The following is a 20,250-nucleotide window of genomic DNA, read 5'->3' on the forward strand; positions in this document are numbered from 1 at the left end:
CATTCTTACAATTCTTTGTTGACAATATTCAGTCTGATATAAACAATTGAGGCAAATAAATTATCAAAGAAAATACAAATTTAAAATCTGTCATTTTAATTTATTCTTCATGTTTACTTGTTAATTAAAACTATTGCAATCCATAATTCCGTATAGCACATCATAAATTTATCTAAATTATATCATAGATGTCAAATTTCTTCATTTTACTTTATAGCCTCAAAAAGAATTGCCTGAAGTTTCTTTCTTCCCTTTTTTTTGAGGGGGGGACCTCTTTGTTGACCTTTGGTGCATCACTTATTGCTCAGTTCTGAGTATGGGCACAGAATAAAAGAGTTATAGGATTTCCATTTTAATACAAATTTCGAGATTCATTTCTGCCCTCTTACATGATCTTTCCATTATCATATTCTTCACCCATTTTTAAAATGTTAAATTTCTTCTGAATTTTTACGCACCACTTAAAATAAATAAAAATCTCTAGAGTTGTCAGTTTGAAAAAACTCAAAAAAATTTCAATGATTTATTTATTCAATTTAAGGTTTCAAGATCAAAGACACTTAAAAGTTGCATGCATTAAATGAATCATTTAAGTTTTTTTCTTTGGATAGTGTTCAGTTGCTTATAAATATTTAAAATGATAAATAAATGAATAAGTAATTGAACTAAATAAATGGAAAAATACATGGAATGGCAATAACATTCATGACATTGTTGAATATGAAAACACTCAAAATATCCTGTTGTAGTATTATATGTACTGGAAAATTAAAATATTCATAAAAAAAGCATAAATATATTCTGCATTAAAAAATTTTATAAATTACATTGCACCTTTACTCGTATTACCAGCTTTCTTTTGATTTATGTCACATATATTTGCTCAGACCATAAGATTATACAAATTAGCTTATGTGCAAGAATGTTCAAAAGCTAAAAAAGATTAATTGCAATCAGGGCCTCTGCCTGGATTGGAAGGAATGCTGAAGTTGCCCATGATGTATGTGCATGTACACTGACACTATAATCATTTGCATATTCCATCGCAGTATACATAAGATGTAAGTTTCATGCTGTTTGAATGCTTCTTTCATGGTGTCGTATTTTAGATGGCCAGTAGTTTATATATTAAAAAAAAAATTGCCTAAAAATTTTAAAGAGATGTCATGCAAAAGATGAAATTAAACTGTTGATTTGTAACATATTTATTTTATAATTTTTTTTTAACATACAATTCTATACTATTGAATGTTAAAAATAAAAGCATACAAATTACTTGAATGTCATAGAACTGAATTTCTAATCTTATATTAAAAAAAGAAAAAAAAACCTTGCTGTAATTAATATTATAGTTATAATAATAAGCTTAACAGAACCATCATATTATTTTCATTTGCTTGTTGCTACTGTAAAGACATAATCAAATTAAAACACACATGGAATAATGCAGAACATATACTATGAGGAATTTCTCCAAAGTGCTAGGAATTTATTCATAATTATTTTAAAATTTCACAATGTTTCCTCAATATTAGAATGAAGTTCTTCAACATAATTCCCATTTAACTGAATATTATCACAACAAAAACTAATTTTTTATGCCATCCTCAAAGAACTTTTCTAGTGCCTCCTTAGTCCTTCTATGTATAGCATGGTTAAACTCTTAAATTGAACATCCCATCAAGCTTTTTCCAAATTTGGAAGCAGAATATTCCTCTCAGAAGTTGAACAAATTCTCAAGTTTTCACATTCTTTTTCCACAAAAAGATGATGATTGCTCTTTATATGTTCTATGGATGGAGAAACAGTGCTATAAAAATGCATCTGTATTAGTTAAACTACTGAAATGGACTAAATACTGCACAGGATAGCTGCATAAACATGTTAAGAATTGTCTCTGGCTGATAGCAAGGTATATAAATTCTAGGAAATGAACTAGAGCTCAATTTCCATAACTTTGGAACTTTGGAAACATTATACAAATTTTATAAAATGTATCCAAATACTTAAAATTTTAAATATATATAAATGTCTAACCTAACTAAATCTTTATGGATATTTAAAGTAACTTATTTGGCATGCTAATATAATGTCTGGTACAGAAATATGGTATATTAATGTCTGGCAAAGAAAACTACACACTGCCATTTTGATTATTTTATTTTTTCAATCATTCTGAAATTGTGTTTTAATAAATTACAGCTCAGAAATGAATTCTTACAAATATTTATAAAAATAATGACACAAAAATATTCAAACATTTGTTTTTCATTATCACTCATCCTTTACAAATTACCTCAGTCTTAATATGAAATATATACAAAGCAAAACTTCCATAATATAAAATAACAAACACTTCCACTGCAAGTTTTGACTGCTATAAGCAAAGTAATTACACATAAATGATACAATGAACTCACAATGGTACATATCAAAAAGAAGTTTTCCTTGCAGTAATCATATTGATTCATACATACACACACACATACGCACAAAAAAAAAAAAAAAAAAAAAAAAAAAAACTTTATGCATTTATATTAGATGAAATTCAATCTCCATACAACTAAATATTCCATTCCACATGAAATAAGACTGCAGTTACATTTGATAAAATCAATATCAAATATACTAACTCTCACGATACAAGATTAAGTTTTAGATTGAATACAAATATGTTTGAATTTACTTAAAATATTTTGCTGTCAAAATAAATTTACTAAATGGAAATGTTTAAAATGGAAATTACATAACTATAGAGAAGAAAATCTTATTCCAGCCAATGATACTTATCACATCTTTACATGTAACTGAAATTACTTTATATTTGTAATGTCTAAATAAATTTGCTAAATGGAAATATTTAAAATGGAAATTGAACAAATATAGAAAAGAAAATCTTATTCCAGACAATGAATCTTACAATATCATTACATGTAATTTCAATTACATGTTCCCAACTATGACTGTAGAATTATCTATTGAGCAAATTTACTTCTTTACATCTTTGGAAAAAGCTTGAAACTTCGAACAGAAGTTACTGTCACAAAACTTAATCACAGAAAAAAATGTAAGTAAATAAATGTCTCTTGCAGCACCAATATATTGAGTTAATTTTTTTTTTTATAAACTGTCAACAATTACATAAAGTTTTTTAAGAGAAGGAACAGAATACTTTCCACTAGGATTCTCCTCTAGATATTGAATTAAAATTTTTTCTTTAAATAGATATTAGCTATTTTTAAACAGCTTAAAAAGGATTAAGACTTTTGTGCATAAAAAAATAATAATCCATTTTAATAAATTCTGAAAAGAGTTTATTATCTACGTACAGATGATGGTTCTTATAACAATATGAGTTTTAAGCTCTAAATCAGTGGCTTTTTAGACTATGGGTATGCATACACCCAGAGGTATGTAAGTCTTCAAAAGATAATTAACAAAATTTAAAGACATCAAAAGCGGTAGAAATTTCTCTTTTGGTTGACTATAATATTTACACTTTTATAATTTTAGGTTATGAATATGCACTGTCTTTTTTTAATGATTTCAAAAATTCAGACAGTCTCAGCTTCAGGGTGAGGGTGAAAAGTTTTGTTAATTATGAAGATTTCTTTCTACATTTTTAAATAAATCTTTTAAACAAAACTTGAACTGTATTTCATACTCAGGTAAATAAATAAATTTTTTGCATACTTTGTTTATGTTAAACTAAATATAACACTTCTCAGTTAAAAATATTGCAAGTGTTTTAAAAATGGAATTCTTCAAATAATTTTCTTAAATAACTGATTCTATGGACATGATAGTCTTTAATTTTTTTTTAATAAATAACGAGAAATTTTAAACATATATCCTAGGCATAACAACTATGAAAGTATCCATATATTCTTGGGAATATACATGCACAATATGTTTATATATCCAGAAGTGTATGTATATTTCAAGAAGCAAATTACCTGGGATCAATGAAAAGGTCCTTTGAATTGCCTTTCAAATGTTTTTAGCACATGCAAAACTTCTATTTGTTTGGAAATCATAGCATATTTCACAAACGATCCAAGTTATTTCAATTACACAAAATTTTAATAGTTTAAAAATGGAGATTTTGTTTCTTAGCTGAAACAAAATCTCCATTGCAGCATTTGACTAAACTGTACTCTTAAAGCGAACTCTCCACTCATCAAGAATAATAATTTAAAGTAAGACTATGGCCTTGCTCACATCAAAAAAGGAAGTGAAGGCTGTGACTGTGGTCTAAATGTAGCCTGAAGAAAAATTAAAAGCTGCCATTGTTTAACTTGAAAACTATGTGATGAGGCTAGAATGATGACAGTTTTATATAAAGTTTCTTGTTGATGGAACATTTTCACCTTTGTTATTGAAATCATGTAACTTAATAAAGTTTATACATATTAAAAAAAAATTAAATAATTGGTAACAAAAACCACTCAATAAAATCAAATTTAGAAGTTCTCTAAAGATATTGGACTGAAAAGAACAAAATAATTTTAATAATTCTTCTACAAGTAAAAAAAAAAAAAAAAAAAAAAAAAAAAAAAAAATTCTAGTTTTTGAATTAAAATTAGAAACTAAATTCTCTTAGAAATATAATTAAATTTTGAAAATAATGTAAAGAATGTGTTCTCAAATTTAGCTTCAAACTTACATACTGCTGTTATTAGTAGAATGAGTTTGCAATTTTATAATAGCTAAGCGACTGTATTCATGTACTGCATATAAAGATTATATACATCTTTCTTTCATTTACCAGCTCTAAATGGTCACCTTATCATTTTACAAACCACTCAAATATTTAAAATTTTTAGTTATAGTTTACTTTAAAACCTCTACATGTTTCAATTTATTCCTCAAAAAGGACATTAAAATTCTGTCAACACATTTGTAAAACGTTTTATAGAGAATTTTAAAAGTAATTAAAAAATTAAAAAATCGTAAGCAATAAAAAAAGAGTATTTCTAAATGAAAAGACAATGGTACAAAACAAAAATAAGAATAATTGTCTTTCTGGAGGAAAGACATTTTAAACAAGGAAACTATCAAATTCAATTAGTTTAAGTTATTGTAAAAATGTTCCCTATAATTAAAAATTTTTTAAACCTTTGATAAAGAAATTTAATCAATTATGTATAAAATGCATAGTATTTAAAATATTTCAATTTTAGATGTATCACTGTTTGGAAATATAATTTCTACCTACCCATAATTCATACACTCACACATTGTTGCTCTAAAAATATTTTATAATTATTTATTACAAATTTATAAAACATTTTACTTCGCATACATCTTTACAAACTAAGCTCAAATCTTAAAAAAAAAAAAAAAAAAAAAAAAAAAAAAAAAGAGAGAGAGAGAGAGAGCTTTGCAGTTTTATCACAACCACATATCACTAAAGTTTCCTAGAAAAATATTCAACAAATTTGAATCTCTCACATAGCTTAAAAATACGTTAAGATTTTCTGCTCTCTTTCTCATGTAGGCATCTTTCCATTTCTTTGAGCAAAGCTAATCGATAAGCTTCATAACCCATGACAATACTTTCAAGTTCTTGCCTATATAATCGATTTAACATGGCTTGAAAACAGTCCAGTTCTGGTAGTCTGAAGAGTTCCCACTACAAGAAGAGAAAGTATTAAAATAAACGGTAATATGGAATTAGCTGTCAAATTCAGAAAGAAAATAAATAAAATAAAAAATACTGAATATCACATGAAAACTTTAAACTATAAAATGAGTTCTAACTATCTAAAATTTTATTTCAATATTGTAATTCACATATTTTGAACTCCACATAAAATAGCATATTTAAATTATATTGACATTTATATATATATATAAAGTAGACAGAACAAACGATAAAAGACATATATGGTCGAAAACTTTGCGCATTGTGCTGCAAAATTAAGAAAATTAAAAGATCTAATTGAAAAATCCTAGTTTGAAAGCTAAAAAGCCGCTGAAATACTGTGGTTCCATGAAAACTTTAACATAAGCAAAATAAGTAGCAATGAAATGTGTTACAAGAGAAAAATACAACATTTCACTATTTACAAGTAAAAATCAATCCTAATAGTAAGCAACATATTAATCTAATTTAGGTACATTTAAAACATTAGTAAAAGTATTAACTAGTTATTCGAGCTTAAAACATAAAAACTAAGAAGCAGTAAATGGCAGATTAGCCCAATTCGAAATTCATTAAGGCACATCACGGGAAATTTTTAATGAATTTCAAACTAAGCTAACTCCATAACGCGTTTCGCCAAAACAGACAATTGATACTGTACATACCACATTTTTCAATTAATTAAATAAACTTTGTCAGAATCTTGAGTCTCAGTTCTCTGTTCCAGTTTCCCAACGTGTCGGCTTGAAGAAACACATTAAGGTGTAATAAGGATAATAAATAATGGAATGGAAATGCCAATGTACAAAATAAAATAAATAGCAATATGCTATTAGTCAAGATATACAGGATCTTATGGGTGGACCTGCTAGCTTAAAGAGTTTACTACTTCCAATCGTCTATCCCAGATAGCATATTAGGCATCAGAAATCACAAATGATGCACAAATTGCTGTTTGCCCAGGAATCAAATATTGACCAAAATTCAGAGTTAAGTTCAGCACTTAGCTTAATGATCAAATGAATAGAGAATTCCACTAAGCAAATTGAACAATTGTCTCGAAAACAGGACAGTAAAAATCCAAGATGCCACGTTAACCACAATTGTTCAAAAAGTAGACAACGTAATTTACACACAAATCATGCCAACACTGGTTATTGTTATTATCACCAAAAGTTTAAACAGCTGATGCTCATAAATGTACTTCTCCATACTCATCTCTGGTGGAAAACTAAATTCCACTGCTATTCCAAAACAAGTCACGAATACCTGATTAGCAGCGAACACTTCCAATAGATTACACATGCATGACAAACATATAAACATGAGTTGACACATGTGGTGACATTTCTTGCCTTCTAGTGACAAAAGGAAAGCATTTCACTGCTACTACTCTACAGAAATTTGCTGCAAATAATATAAAAATTAAAACATATGGCATTAAGCAACTAAATTTAACTTTCAAGCTTAGGCAAAATTTTAAATGGGATTTCATAATAGCTGATGTTTCAATTCCCATAACGTGTGCCAATTTCCTCACCCATTTTGGATTACTAGTTAATTTACCTTCTCCCCAAAAAAATAATCGTTGATAAATTAACAACTCTTGCTAGTAGCAGCCGATTAGAGCACAATACTCAAATGAATGTTATGACTGTTTTAGAATGCTCTCAACATCACCAACTTCTTAGACAACTTCCAGAATTGATTAATCCTTTTATCCATAGCAAAGCAATCAAACATGGCACAGTTCATTATATTGAAATTAAAGGACTATTAGTCCACTCCAAAGCAAGACGGCTCCAACCCGAAGTTTATCAAGAAGCAAAAAAGGAATTTGAATTTATGATAGAACAAGGAATTTGTCAACCCTCCAAGAGTAACTGGTCTTTGCCTCTACACGTAGTACATAAAAAGTCTTACTGGCATTAGACCAGTTGGAGATTACAGAGCACTTAATTCAATTCCAATTTTTGATTCATATCATATTCCACATATACAAGATTTCCCCTATTTAAATTCCCTTATTTAAATTATGGACATAAAAATGTTGCTCAAATATTCCAGCATTTCATGCTGAAGTGTTACGAGGACTATATTTTTGTTACGCATACCTAGATGACATCCTAGTATTCTCAGAAAACGAAACACTTCATAAACAATTCCACAGTTTTACACAAACTAAACAAATATGGACTTAAGTACTTCAAATTCGGGATTCCTGAAATATTGAATTTGTAATTATTTATTCCTGAAATTCTTAGGCCATTAATAACCAAAGATAAACCTTTACCTGAATGGGTAGATGCAACTCTGAACTTAAAAAAACCATAACATATTAAAGACAAGGAAGTTTTTAGGTTTACTCAATTTTTATGCAGGTATTTGCCATGTACAGTACATAATCAAACACTACTCAGCAAATACTTAAAAGAATGATTAAGTGTAAAATTCCTAGGTCTGTTCAAACAAGTGAAGCTTTTGAAAATGCTAAACAACAGTTAGCAAATGCTACATTATTAGCACATTCTGCACCAAATGCATGTCTAATTCTTGAAGTCAATGCATCTCTAATTCTTGAAGTCAATGCATCTGACTATTCGCCAATATTTCCTATTGGCGAATCTCTAAATCAAGTTACTAAACAAGGACTCGAACCCCAAGCATTTTCTTATAGAAAGCTCAAAACCACCGATGCAAAATACAATACCTATGATAGAGAATTATTAGCAATATACAATCCATTCGCAAATTTATATAAATGCTAGAGAAACACAAATTTACAATATTTACTGACCACAAAGCATTAATATTTACTTTCAAACAAAAACTTGAAAAATGCTCCCCACATCAAACTCGTCAACTACATTTTATTTCCCAATTCACAACTGATATTCAGTACAATAAAGGAGACCCAGTAATTTATATTAAAATAAATATAAATATTTGGGTGTGATGTTTGACCGCAAATTAGCATGGAAGCCACATGTAGAGGACTTGTCCAACCATGCTACGAAGAGACTCAGTGTCCTTAAATACCTTGCTGGGCCAAGGTGGGGTTGCACTAGACGATCCCTGCTCCAAACTTATCATTCGTTTATCCTCCCCTTTCTGACTTACTTCTGTGAACCACTTGTTGTGGCCATGGAAAATGTACTCTAGAAAAAATCCAAAATCTGTGCTTATGTACTGTTTCTGGAGCAGAGAAGACCACCCTGATTGATGCCATGTTTATGTTATGTTAACTGGTGATAAACCCTTAAGTACCATAATTCATGAGAAGGCCTTAATTCTCTGAAAGAAGATCATTAGAGTTCCTGGATGTCTTTCACTCTGGAAAGAAGTCAATCAAGATTTGACTAGAAATCTAAAGACTCAGATGGTCTTTTTACAGAGAGTTTTTCAGTTAAAAAAATCCACTTGGTTTTATGAATGTACCAGAATTATTTGTTCCACTACAAAATCCAATAAATTTGAAATCTTTTTGGATTAATCTTGATCTGGGTCAAAAAGTAACCAAAAGTAATACAGATCCTTCCATATTAAGAGTCCTCACTTTCAAAGTATTAAACATTTTTTACTCTGAGCCAGAGTGGCTTCGGATCTTTACTGATGGATCCCTCCTGTTTGATGGCCCTAATGCAGGTGCCAGAATTTTCTCTTTCTACATCCCTGTCTGCGTTGGAAGGAGGTTTTGCATTTGACGGTGAAATTGCTGCGATTCGCACAGCTCTGTACCAGCTACCATGCGACTTGGAAAAATTCACAAGAGCTGTTATACTCAGTGATTCCCGAGCTGCTCTGTTGGCTATCGTTTCAGATAAAAAACCCATATCACAGGACATATTGGATTGTTGATATTATCTACAAAACCTGGCTTCACTTGAGAAAACTATAGTCCTCCAGTGGGTTCACCCACTGGGGGATTCCAGGTAACGAGAAAGCCAACTTCTTAGCAAAAAAGGTTGCTTTAATCATTCAGAATATTTGGTTGGACAGGTCCTCTACATGTGGCTTCCATGCTTATTCTTGTCCATACTGTTAGAGATCTTATTAAAAGATCTTTCAAAGTACATGCTCAGGAAGATCTCTATCATCATGTTTCTCACAAGTCTTGAAAGAATGCTATCTCAAATTTGTGTAATGGCCCAAGGTGCAGAGCAATTGCTGAATTCTGCCTTGCCACCGAACATGACTGCCTACAATATCATCTTCATAGATTGAAAATAATTCCTTTTCCAATATGCACTCTGTGCAGCTCTGGACAGGTGATGGATGCTGCACATCTACCCCACTGTCCAGCTCTGCGCAAGACTTTTCTCGCCCAGCATTACTGGGAGATAAGAGATATGTTAGATTAATGAACTCTGTTACAGCTGGTTTTTTTTTTTTTTTTTTTTTTTTTTTTCATTGTGTTGCTGTATTCTATTTTTTTGTTTTATGCTGTAACTGTTCCTAATCTGTCACTAGAAATTAAAATAAATAAATAAATAAATAAAATAAATAAATAAAAAAAATAAAGGAGCTGATAATATTATCGCTGACACATTATCTCTCATTCACAAAAATAAAATTATTGCTCTTATTGATTATGAAGAAATTGCTCAAGCACAATCAAGAGATGATGAGTTAAAAGAAATACTGAACACTAACAATTCTTTACAAATGAAAAAAGTTAAGCTCCCAAATTTAGAAATAGAATTATATTGTGATATATATCTACAGGCACGGCAAGACCTTATATTCCCAAGGCATTTCAAAAATTGTGTTTTAATTATGTACATAATTTAGCTTATCCAACCATTCGAACGACATCAAAATTAGTTTGTAGTCAATATGTGTGGCCAAATACCAACAAAGACGTTGCGAATTGGGCAAGACAGTATATTTCGTGCCAAAAATCTAAAATACACAAACACATTTCAGCCTACGACATTCTTAAAATGGATGGAAGTTTTACCAACTGTGCTACTTGGTTTGAGAACGGATCTCAAAGTAACCATCGGTTGCACTTCTGCTGAATTTGTGCACAGAACTACCATTAAACTCCAGGGTGTTTTTTTTTTTTTTTTTTTTTTTACATAGCGAATGTTGCCACTGATTACGTTGAGCACATTGAAGAACTTTGAAGTTGCATGCAGCAGCTTAAACTAAAACCAACTGGATCACATACAGCAAAAGCAGTGTTTATTCACAAAGATTTAAAAACATGGTCACATGTGTTTGTGAGACGTAATACGGTACGACGGCCACTACAACCACTGAAGGACTGCCCTTTTAAAGTTCTCGAATGTGGTGATAAAAAGTTCAAATTATCCATTCATGGAAAAATAGTTTCAGCTCAATTGACCAGGTGAAACCAGCATTTCTGTTGAATACCGACATGAATACTTGCTCTCCTGATACTTTGAAACCCAAATCTGCCCATCACGCCAAACCAAATATTCGTCAAACTCGTTCAGGCAGACATGTGCATTTTCCCGATTTTTACATATCACGATGATACTGGAGGAGGAATATGCGGCATACCACACAGAGATGAGAAAATCATGTGTGCAGTCTCTAAGTCACTGGGTTCTGACATCGTTTCAGTAACAGTAAAAGAGACATAACTTCACGACCAGTGAAAATAGAGTTTAGCATTCTGCACTGTGTCTATCATCAAAGGAGGGAATCAATCCTCCTGAAATCAATGACGAACCAATGATCTTGTTTTTTCTCTTGACTTGTGTTGAATGGAAAATCGTTCCAGATATAACAAATCAGAGGATGTAAAATACTACTGAAAAATTAAGGTGTGGCTAATTCAGTTTGAAGATTTTTTTCCACTGGAACAACAAGTCAGAATGCTCTTGATCTCTCAGTTAGAGAGACCCTTGTAGTAGGTTCTTCACGTCACGAGGACTATACTTCATTTCACTAACCGTTCTAGGCTATCCATGAATTATACATATTTGTGAACAAATTCTCGTAATTCTAATAAATATGTTCTGAGTTTAAAATGCAGAAAGTATTACACAACTTCACAAACGTACCAATCATTATATGGACCAGATGCGCTACCTACCACCAGTCTCCACAAACCCTTCGACTATGGGATCAATTAAAAGCATGTTCACCATTTATCCTAAATAGATATGTAGGTAATGTTTTTACCACACTAACAGAAAATGCAATTTTAATCAGTTTTGAAAGAAAAAAAAAAGGGGGGGGGGAATTTTATACTCATTGTCAGAGAACTAAACAATGCACAAATATGACATTACTTTCTGGTATCCCTTGTATATATTAGTGAAGGGTTGTCTAATAAATTCAAGGAACATACGAACTGTTCAGTATTTTCAGAAACTTTTCAAGGCGAAAGATAATTGTTTCTTGAATAACTTAGATAACTGTTATAGATTTCTATATCAAATTTAAATTTCTTTACTTGATTTTTCTAAAATTTTGTGATTTTTATCATTTGATAATAAAATGAATAACTTCATCTGTTTTATGCAACTTATCCTTTCCCTTGGCAGCAGCATGTGAGAAATGATATTATTCCTAAACACATAAGGCATTTTAGTAGTAGTTTTCAAATAGAATGAAATTGCTTCAGCATTGTAACAATGTATTAAAATGTTTTAGATTTCATATGCTTAAAGGATAAGAAAATCTGCTAGTTCCAAGTAACAAAGTTTTTAATAAATATATATAAAAATATTCTAAGATATGCACATATATATAATTATTTTAAAGGTAATAAAATAAGAACTAAAAGCATTAAACTATCAATAATTAGTTTGCATATTTTCATACGCGTTTTAAAATATTTCCAGGATAATTCTTAACCTTCTCGGATTCTTGAACTTTCCAGAATAGTATAAAGCTTATTGAGGTTGATCTTTACAATATGGTAACTGGTAGTTTGGCGACATTTTGGAGGCGATAAAGGTTACTACCTGGGACTTTGGTAATAATGTGAGCAGTACTTAGTTCTGATTACGCATTATTTTGTGTGAGGGAAATGAGAGATCATGGGATATGTCATGTGATATTAATGGACGAATTACGGTTCTTTAATCGGAAAAGGGGGGAAATCGGGAAAAAATCTGGAAATTTTGTATTTGGCTTTATCCTGTGTTGTGTGAAACAGCGTTCGTGAATTTTTGGATCCCATGGCCGTAACTAAAATGAATTCGAAATGGGTATTTAGTGGTATTGAAAAGGGTAGTAATAAATGTTTCTTTAAGGTTGTGTGAGATAGAAATAAGGATGTTTTATTAAGTTATTTATTTTACCTGGTACCTTGCTGTGAAATATAAGTATGATTTTAAATATCCTGAAACAGAAAGAAGAAAAGTTTATCGGACACGTAATCAAGATTCTGAAGAAGATTAGGTAAGTTAGTATTTTTAATTATTTGAGGATATTATTTTTATGCATTGTTCTAAATGTAAGGTGGAAGTAAAGGAATTTGGTATTATTGGGAAAATTGTTATTAGCAATGATTTAGTTTAAAGTAATTAGGATTGTAAGGTAATTTTTATTAATTTAATGTATGTGCTCATTTATATTTTAAGTAGTGTTTTTGAATTTAATTATATTTTAATTAAATGATAGTTATTTTGTGAATTTTATGTTTGTAGGAATTTGGTATACGTTTTAGTTGAAGTAAACGTGCATGGAAATAATTTAAATATCTGACACTAGGTATTTGTAATGGTTGCGGTATGAATTCGTTGGTGACGTTTATAATATAATAGATGATTTAGAGGTAAAAGTTTTTGGATATTTTATTTATTTTATATGTGGAAATGTTCATATTTGGAAAGGGTAAATACTTTTTCGCGATCAGGTAATTTCATATATGTTCTTTTTACCGGGTTTAAAGATTGAGAAAATTGTCATGTATTTTCGTGAAATTTTTCTACTTTATGAGAAAAAAGCAGTGTACATGGATATAGTGAAGAGTGTGCGCAATGCCATTTTTGTGCAATTCTGGGATGTTTTTTTAAGTAAAAATAAGTCGGCGTGTACATGGTTTATGTGTATGTGTTATTTTGAAAAACGCGTAAGGAGTATGGTATTGTGCACTTTTTCCCAATTTTGCAATGAATATTTGTCATGATTAAGCAGTTTTGTTAGATAAAATTTCTTGCATAAGTGTAATTCGGCTAGTAGATTGTTGGAAGAAGTGTTCAGTAGATAAAAAGAAAAGAAGCATGTCTTTACTTCGTGAAGACAAAATGGCGGCGGGGGAAAAAAATAGAAGGTTGCTGTAGGAGAGTTGGTCGCCAAATTTTCGCCAAAAAAACGCCAAGTTACCATAATGTAAAGATCAACCAAAGTTTTTAATAAATATATATAAAAATATTCTTAAGATATGCACATATATATAATTATTTTAAAGGTAATAAAATAAGAACTAAAAGCATTAAACTATCAGTAATTAGTTTGCAGATTTTCACACGCGTTTTAAAATATTTCCAGGATAATTCTTAACCTTCTCGGATTCTTGAACTTTCCAGAATAGTATAAAGCTTAGGTAAAAAATTATGTTTATATATACTGTAATATTTTATTATTTAACAAATAACTATATTTATTATTGAAGTGGCAATGCCATATTTGTATGATGTAACCGTTGCTCAGCAACATAAGAAATTGTTTAAAATTAGAATTCTGAAAATTTTACCAGCTAGTAGTTGCACGAAAAATTTTTAACTAAAAGACTGTATTCATATTATCCCTATAAACTAAAAATAAAATTTATGTTTCACTAAGAAGATCATCTGTTATTTTGTTAAATACTGCAAAATACGTTACAGTCTTATAAATTTGTAGGTTCCACTAAGATACTGGAAATTAGGAGTGCAATAATCAATTTTGATGGTGCTGGTCTCCTAATCCCAGAAAGTTGTCGAATTTTTTAGAACAAGTTTGCTAATACTAATTGCCGAGTTTGTTTATTTCAAAGAGAAATGTATGTCAGAAGTCTGCTGTTTTAAAGCCAGATTTTGAAGCGGTTCATTCAAAGGTTATCTTTTGTGCTTCTATAACTTGCGTTCGAGCAAAGAATTGTCAAAACAGGATACTGCTGATCTTCGAAGATAAGATTAACTTTTGGTTTCATAAAAAAGTGTTTATTGAAATTTAGTATTTCATTTCAGAATTATATTTAAATAGTAAAAGTTTCTGTGTAAAATAACTGATACTAAAAATATTAGGAGTACTTTATAATTGATATTTGTGGTAAAGAAGCATTTTAAAATAATTATTTAGGCTCTATTATTATTATTTGTTTTGAATTCTTTTCTTGATAATTGAAACAGGTATGTGTAAGCCATCCTGGCATTTATATATATATATATATAAAAAAAAAAAAAAGAACTGCTGAGTTTTTGAATTTGTTGCCAAGCAGGTACGTGGAAAATAAGTAGTAATGTCAAACTGACGTAATGTCAATGCCAGTGATTTGAATCTACTGCAGAATTGGCAAAAGTCTTTTCTTAGTTCTTGCCATCCAGGCGTGTGGTAGATAGTAACATCATCCCGATGTATTACAGATTGTATATTGCAAAAATTGTTTTTACTATCGCCAACCACACGTGGAGATAGATAGTAAAATTGTCAAACTGACATGTGTAAAATTCCATTGTATTGCCTAACTGTCAAAGGTGTTTATACAGTTATAGCTAACGAGAGTTGTGAATAGTGAGTTAAAATGTCAACCCAGCACAGTGTTATTTTATTTTGTGCCAAAATGGCAAAGTTGTTTAAATAATTCTCTCCAATTGGTTAGTGTGAATTTTGACAAATTAAGTCTCACAAAAAATTATACATTTTTAATACAAGTACGATCTTTTAGATTCAATTTTAAAAGAAAGCCTATTAAAAATTTGTTCAACATTTCATTCTCAGCTAGGAGTAAAAAACAGGATTTAAAAGTACTGGCAGAAGAGTTAGATTAAACTGAGAGACCTGAATCTAAGATTGCTCAGTTGCATAAACTGATTACTGAAAGTCCTGGTTATGATGAGGAGTTTACTCAAGAACTACTGGCTGCAATTAGAGAAGAAAGGGAAAGAAAAGAAGAACGTGAAAGAGAAGAAAGAGAAAAAGGAATGCGAAAGAGAAAGAAAAGAAGAGTGTGAAAGAGAAGAGCAAATTAGAACCTTTGAGTTACAGAAACCTCAGTTGGAAGCAATGGCTGCAACAGCAGAGGCGGGAGAAACTACACAGTTACCTCAGCAGCCTTTAAAAATCAGAATTCATGATGTCATGCCATGTTTCAACCCTAAAGAAGATGAAATAAGTTTATTTCTGGTGTTATTTGAGCATCAAACTAAAATGATGAATATACCTGTTGAAAATCAAGTGACTCAACTTATTTCCTTGCTGCCTCCTGATAATGTTCAGCTTATTGCTTGAGAACCAGAAGAGGACACAAAAATGTATGAATATGCAAAAACTTTACTGTTACCACGATTGAAAAATTGAGAGCAGAAAAATTTTAACAACTATTTAATAAACATCATACTGAAAGTACTTGGTATGATTTCTACTATGAATTAAAGAACTATTTAGAAGGATGGCTTAACGGATTAAACATTAAAACTTTTGAACAGCTAAAAGATCTCATGCTGGTTGATCAAATTAAAAAGCGTACTTCTCCTGATTTCAAAGAACATTTTATGGATGAATGGACTACCATAATTTCACCCACTGAGATGGTTAAGAAAACTGAAGATTTTGAAGATGTGAGAAAAACAATAAAACCGAAATTTTCTGCGAATCAGACTGAGAAAATTAACAAAGGATCATTTAAACCTCATTATGATAATTTTGTGAAAAAAAGAGAGCATCCACCTCATTATAAGCATTCTGATAAATGGAACGATTCAAAATACCAGAAAGATCACTGACAAAGAAGTCAATTTCAAAACAAGAGCCAAGAAAATTTATATGACAAAAGATATCGACCACATTGTTTCAAGTGTGGGTCATACAAACATTTTAAGTCTTAATGCCCTCACTTAAAACCAAATGAAAAGGTAAATTGTGTATTTTCGAATGATGATTTGTTAGAGACATATACAATTAACGGTTTTAGTTAATGGGTATGAAATGCCTATTCTTCGAGACACAGGAGCCACTGTTGATATTATTTCTCGAAAATAACGCAAAAATGACTAGAGAACACGTCTGGGTACAATATCTTTTAAATGACCATTTAGTGTGTATACTGTTAGTGGAAGTTGAAATTAATTGCGGACTTGGTCACATAAAGACAAAGGCAGCTGTTGTTACAAATGATCATGGCAGATATGTATTGGGTAACAAAACTGCCCAATTGTTAAAAAATAAATCATTCTTAAATTTAGAAAAAATAAATGCAGTTTTGACATGATCTCAAGTAAAATGATATCATGAAGAAGATCGAAGTAGAGAAACCGAAATGGAGAAACTAGAACTACTGACGTTTATTGAGACTGACGAAGATATTTTACCGCAAGCTGATGAGGAAGACAAGGAAATTAAGAAAGTGATTAATGTTAATTCTAAAGAATTAATTGAATCTCAGCATTAAAGCAGAGATCTAACCTCATTGCTTAGCGAAGCTAAAAATGAAAATTCCACCAAGATTTCAAAGTAAAGGAGAACGAGTTGTCGTGAAAAAGAAATAAGATAAAAATGGAAATGAAAGGAAATTAATTGTTATCCCTAAAAAATATAGAGATCAAATAAAGTCATTATGTCATGATAGCACATCTGGACATTTAGACGTCATCAAAACTAAAGATAGATTAACAAGACACTTTTACTGGCTTAATTGCTATAAAGAAATAGAAGAGTATGTTAAAACTTGAGATCCATGTCAAAGAGTGGGAAAAACTAATGATAAAGCCAAAGCACCTTTGACTTTAGTACCAATTATAGCAGAAGTATTTTCAAAAATTAACTTTGACGCATGCGGCCCTTTACCAATAACACTGAATGACAACAGATATTTAATTACAGCTATTTGTTTAGCTTCAAAATGTCCGGATGCTGTACCTGTCTCTAATATTGGCACAACATCAATAATTGAAGCCATGTTACAAATATTTAGTAGAATGGGTTTCTCGAAAGAAATACGAACTGATCAAAGTACCTCCTTTATGAGCAATGTAGCCATTGAATTTGTAAAACATTTGGAATAAAAATAACTAGAAGCTCAGTACATCATCTGCAGAGCAACCCTGTTGAAAGATTTCACCGAACAATCAAACAAATTTTAAAAGTCTTATAGATCGAAGCAGCCCCTGAGTGAGAGAAACAAGTTCCTGCAGCTCTATTTGCTTTAAGAACAATAATGCACGAGAGTACAGGATTTAAACCTGCAGAATTAGTATATAACCGAAATCTTAGATCACTTGTAACATTATTATATGAACAATGGATGAATCCTGAAGATGAAGGAAATAATGTTGTTGAATACGTTTTTCAATTCATAAATCGGTTAAAAAGATGCTACAGATAAAATTCTGGAAATGCAAACCAAAAGAAAAGTGTAGTACCATCGCAAAGCTATTAAAAGAGAATTCTCTGAAGGAGATTTAGTATTAGTTGTATCAACAAATAAACCAGACTAGCAGTTGAATGGAAAGGTACTGGGAAGGTTGAGAAGAAATTATCTGAAACTAACTATGTTGCGAGTTTCAAAGAAAAAAAAAGACTTTAATCAAGTCTATCATGTTAACCTTATCATAGGCGAGCAGAATCGGTTAATCTTATGATTACAGAAGATCAATCTGAAATTGATGATATGGAGAAAAATTTTCGAACAACTGACTCTGAATCAACATTGTTTGATTTTGAGTATATTAAAGAAAACAGTTCCTTAAGTGATAAGCTAAATAAAAAATAGATTCAAGAATTGCATGATATACTGCTGAAGTTTTCAAAAATCTTTTCTAAGAAACCTGGAAAATCTCATTTAATAACGCATGATATTCAATTGACAGGAAACACCCCAATCCACCGTAAACCATACAGAATGTCTCCTAGACAAACAGATATATTAAAAACAGAAACTGATAAAATGCTTAAGCATAATATAATTGAAATAGGAGATTCAGATTACAGTCAAAAGTCGTTAATTCGGACACCCATAATCCGGAATGATCTATAATCCGGACCTCAAAGCTAAAATCTTTCTGCACATGCGCCACATTGACGCATGCGCATAGGCGTTTTACTCGTGCGCCCAAGACATTTACGACTGCGCATATGTGTCTGCGCAAGTGCAGAATACGTTGTCGTGTGCGCGTTTAATGTATAACGGACGGTATAAGCTAAAATTATCTAATTATCTATTTCAGTTAATGTTGATGATTGCGTTGTTCCTTAATCTTCGAATTGGATCCGGCTTATTATTTTTTGCAAACTGTAAGAGCAATTTTCTAAAAGTAAGTTTGAACTTTTGATTATGTCAAATAGAATTTCCGATGCTGGAGCTCCCAAAGGATCTAGAAAACGAAAGTATGTTTCGATGTCCATCAAACAAAAAACGAATTGCTACAAAAAATGGATAAAGGCATATTCTTTGTTTATCTAACCATTCGGAAATCTGTTTATCAATTTCACCCTGCTCTGCGCGGGGGGGGGGGGAAGATGTCCAGGTGCGCAATGAACTGGAAGTTGATTTGTCAACACTATCATTATCTTCAGAGCAGATGTTTTTATTTTATTCGGCTTATAATTCCTTACTAAATGTAGTATTTAATTTCGATGTACTCCGTGTTTGATATGATTTAAATCAAATTCCTCGTCATTATAAATACCACAAATACAAATCAAATAGTTTTCTGGTTGCAATTTTCTAATTTCGGCTATGCGTAAGGTATGCTTTACGCATCCGCGTGTTGAAAGAAATGTTTAATAAAGTAAACAAATAAATATTAGGCTTCTTTTTTAGTAAATTTTGATACCCTTTAGATCATAATTGCTCATTATTTTATAAATTACGGTTTCATATTTTTAATTTTATAATTTCTGCATGCCATCTTACCAGATTTAAACTGATGATCTATAATCCGGAATCGCCGAAGTCCCACTTTTGACTGTATACTTCTATGATTTTAGTGGAAGTAGCAGGGTGGGATCCAAGACTTTGTATCAACTATAGAAAATTGAATAAGTTGACAAAAACACAATTCTTTCCCTTGCCTAACATCGAACAAAGAGTAGAAAGAGTAGCAGGCATAAAATATATAACTCTTTTGGATTTAACAAAGGAATACTGGCAAATACCTTTAACACCTCAGGCTCAAAGATTAGCCACTTTTGTTACAAGTTTTGGCACATTTAGACCTGTATGGATACCTTTCGGACTTAAAAATGCACCATTTTCATTTAGTAAAATGATGGCTGAAATCCTTCACGGTTGTGAAAAACTTTGCTGTTCCATATTTAGATGACGTGGCAATCTTTTCAAACACATGGGAAGAACATCTAAGTCACCTGAAAGCCGTTTTAACCAAAATAAAGGATGCTGGTTTAACTATTAAACCTATAAAATGTAAATTTGCTCAAGATAGAGTAAAATATCTAGGAGATATTGTAGGTCGTGGTAT

General features: G+C 30.8%; 1 protein-coding gene across 2 annotated transcripts in view; it reads right to left on the reverse strand.

Annotated features, from left to right (window-relative positions):
* Positions 1–2,142: 2,142 nt before the first annotated feature.
* The window catches only part of sav (scaffold protein salvador), a 78,335-nt gene continuing 60,227 nt past the window's right edge, over positions 2,143–20,250 (reverse strand). For both annotated transcript variants that reach the window (XM_035352179.2, XM_035352178.2), the window contains exon 9: positions 2,143–5,635. In XM_035352179.2, the coding sequence (XP_035208070.1) occupies positions 5,471–5,635 (165 nt within the window). In that variant the 3' untranslated portion in view covers positions 2,143–5,470. The remainder of the gene's footprint in view (positions 5,636–20,250) is intronic.

This window comes from Stegodyphus dumicola, chromosome 7 (assembly GCF_044657685.1).
Source record: "Stegodyphus dumicola isolate Sdum_Otavi_A_Nest chromosome 7, ASM4465768v1".
Taxonomy (NCBI): Eukaryota; Metazoa; Arthropoda; class Arachnida; order Araneae; family Eresidae; genus Stegodyphus; species Stegodyphus dumicola.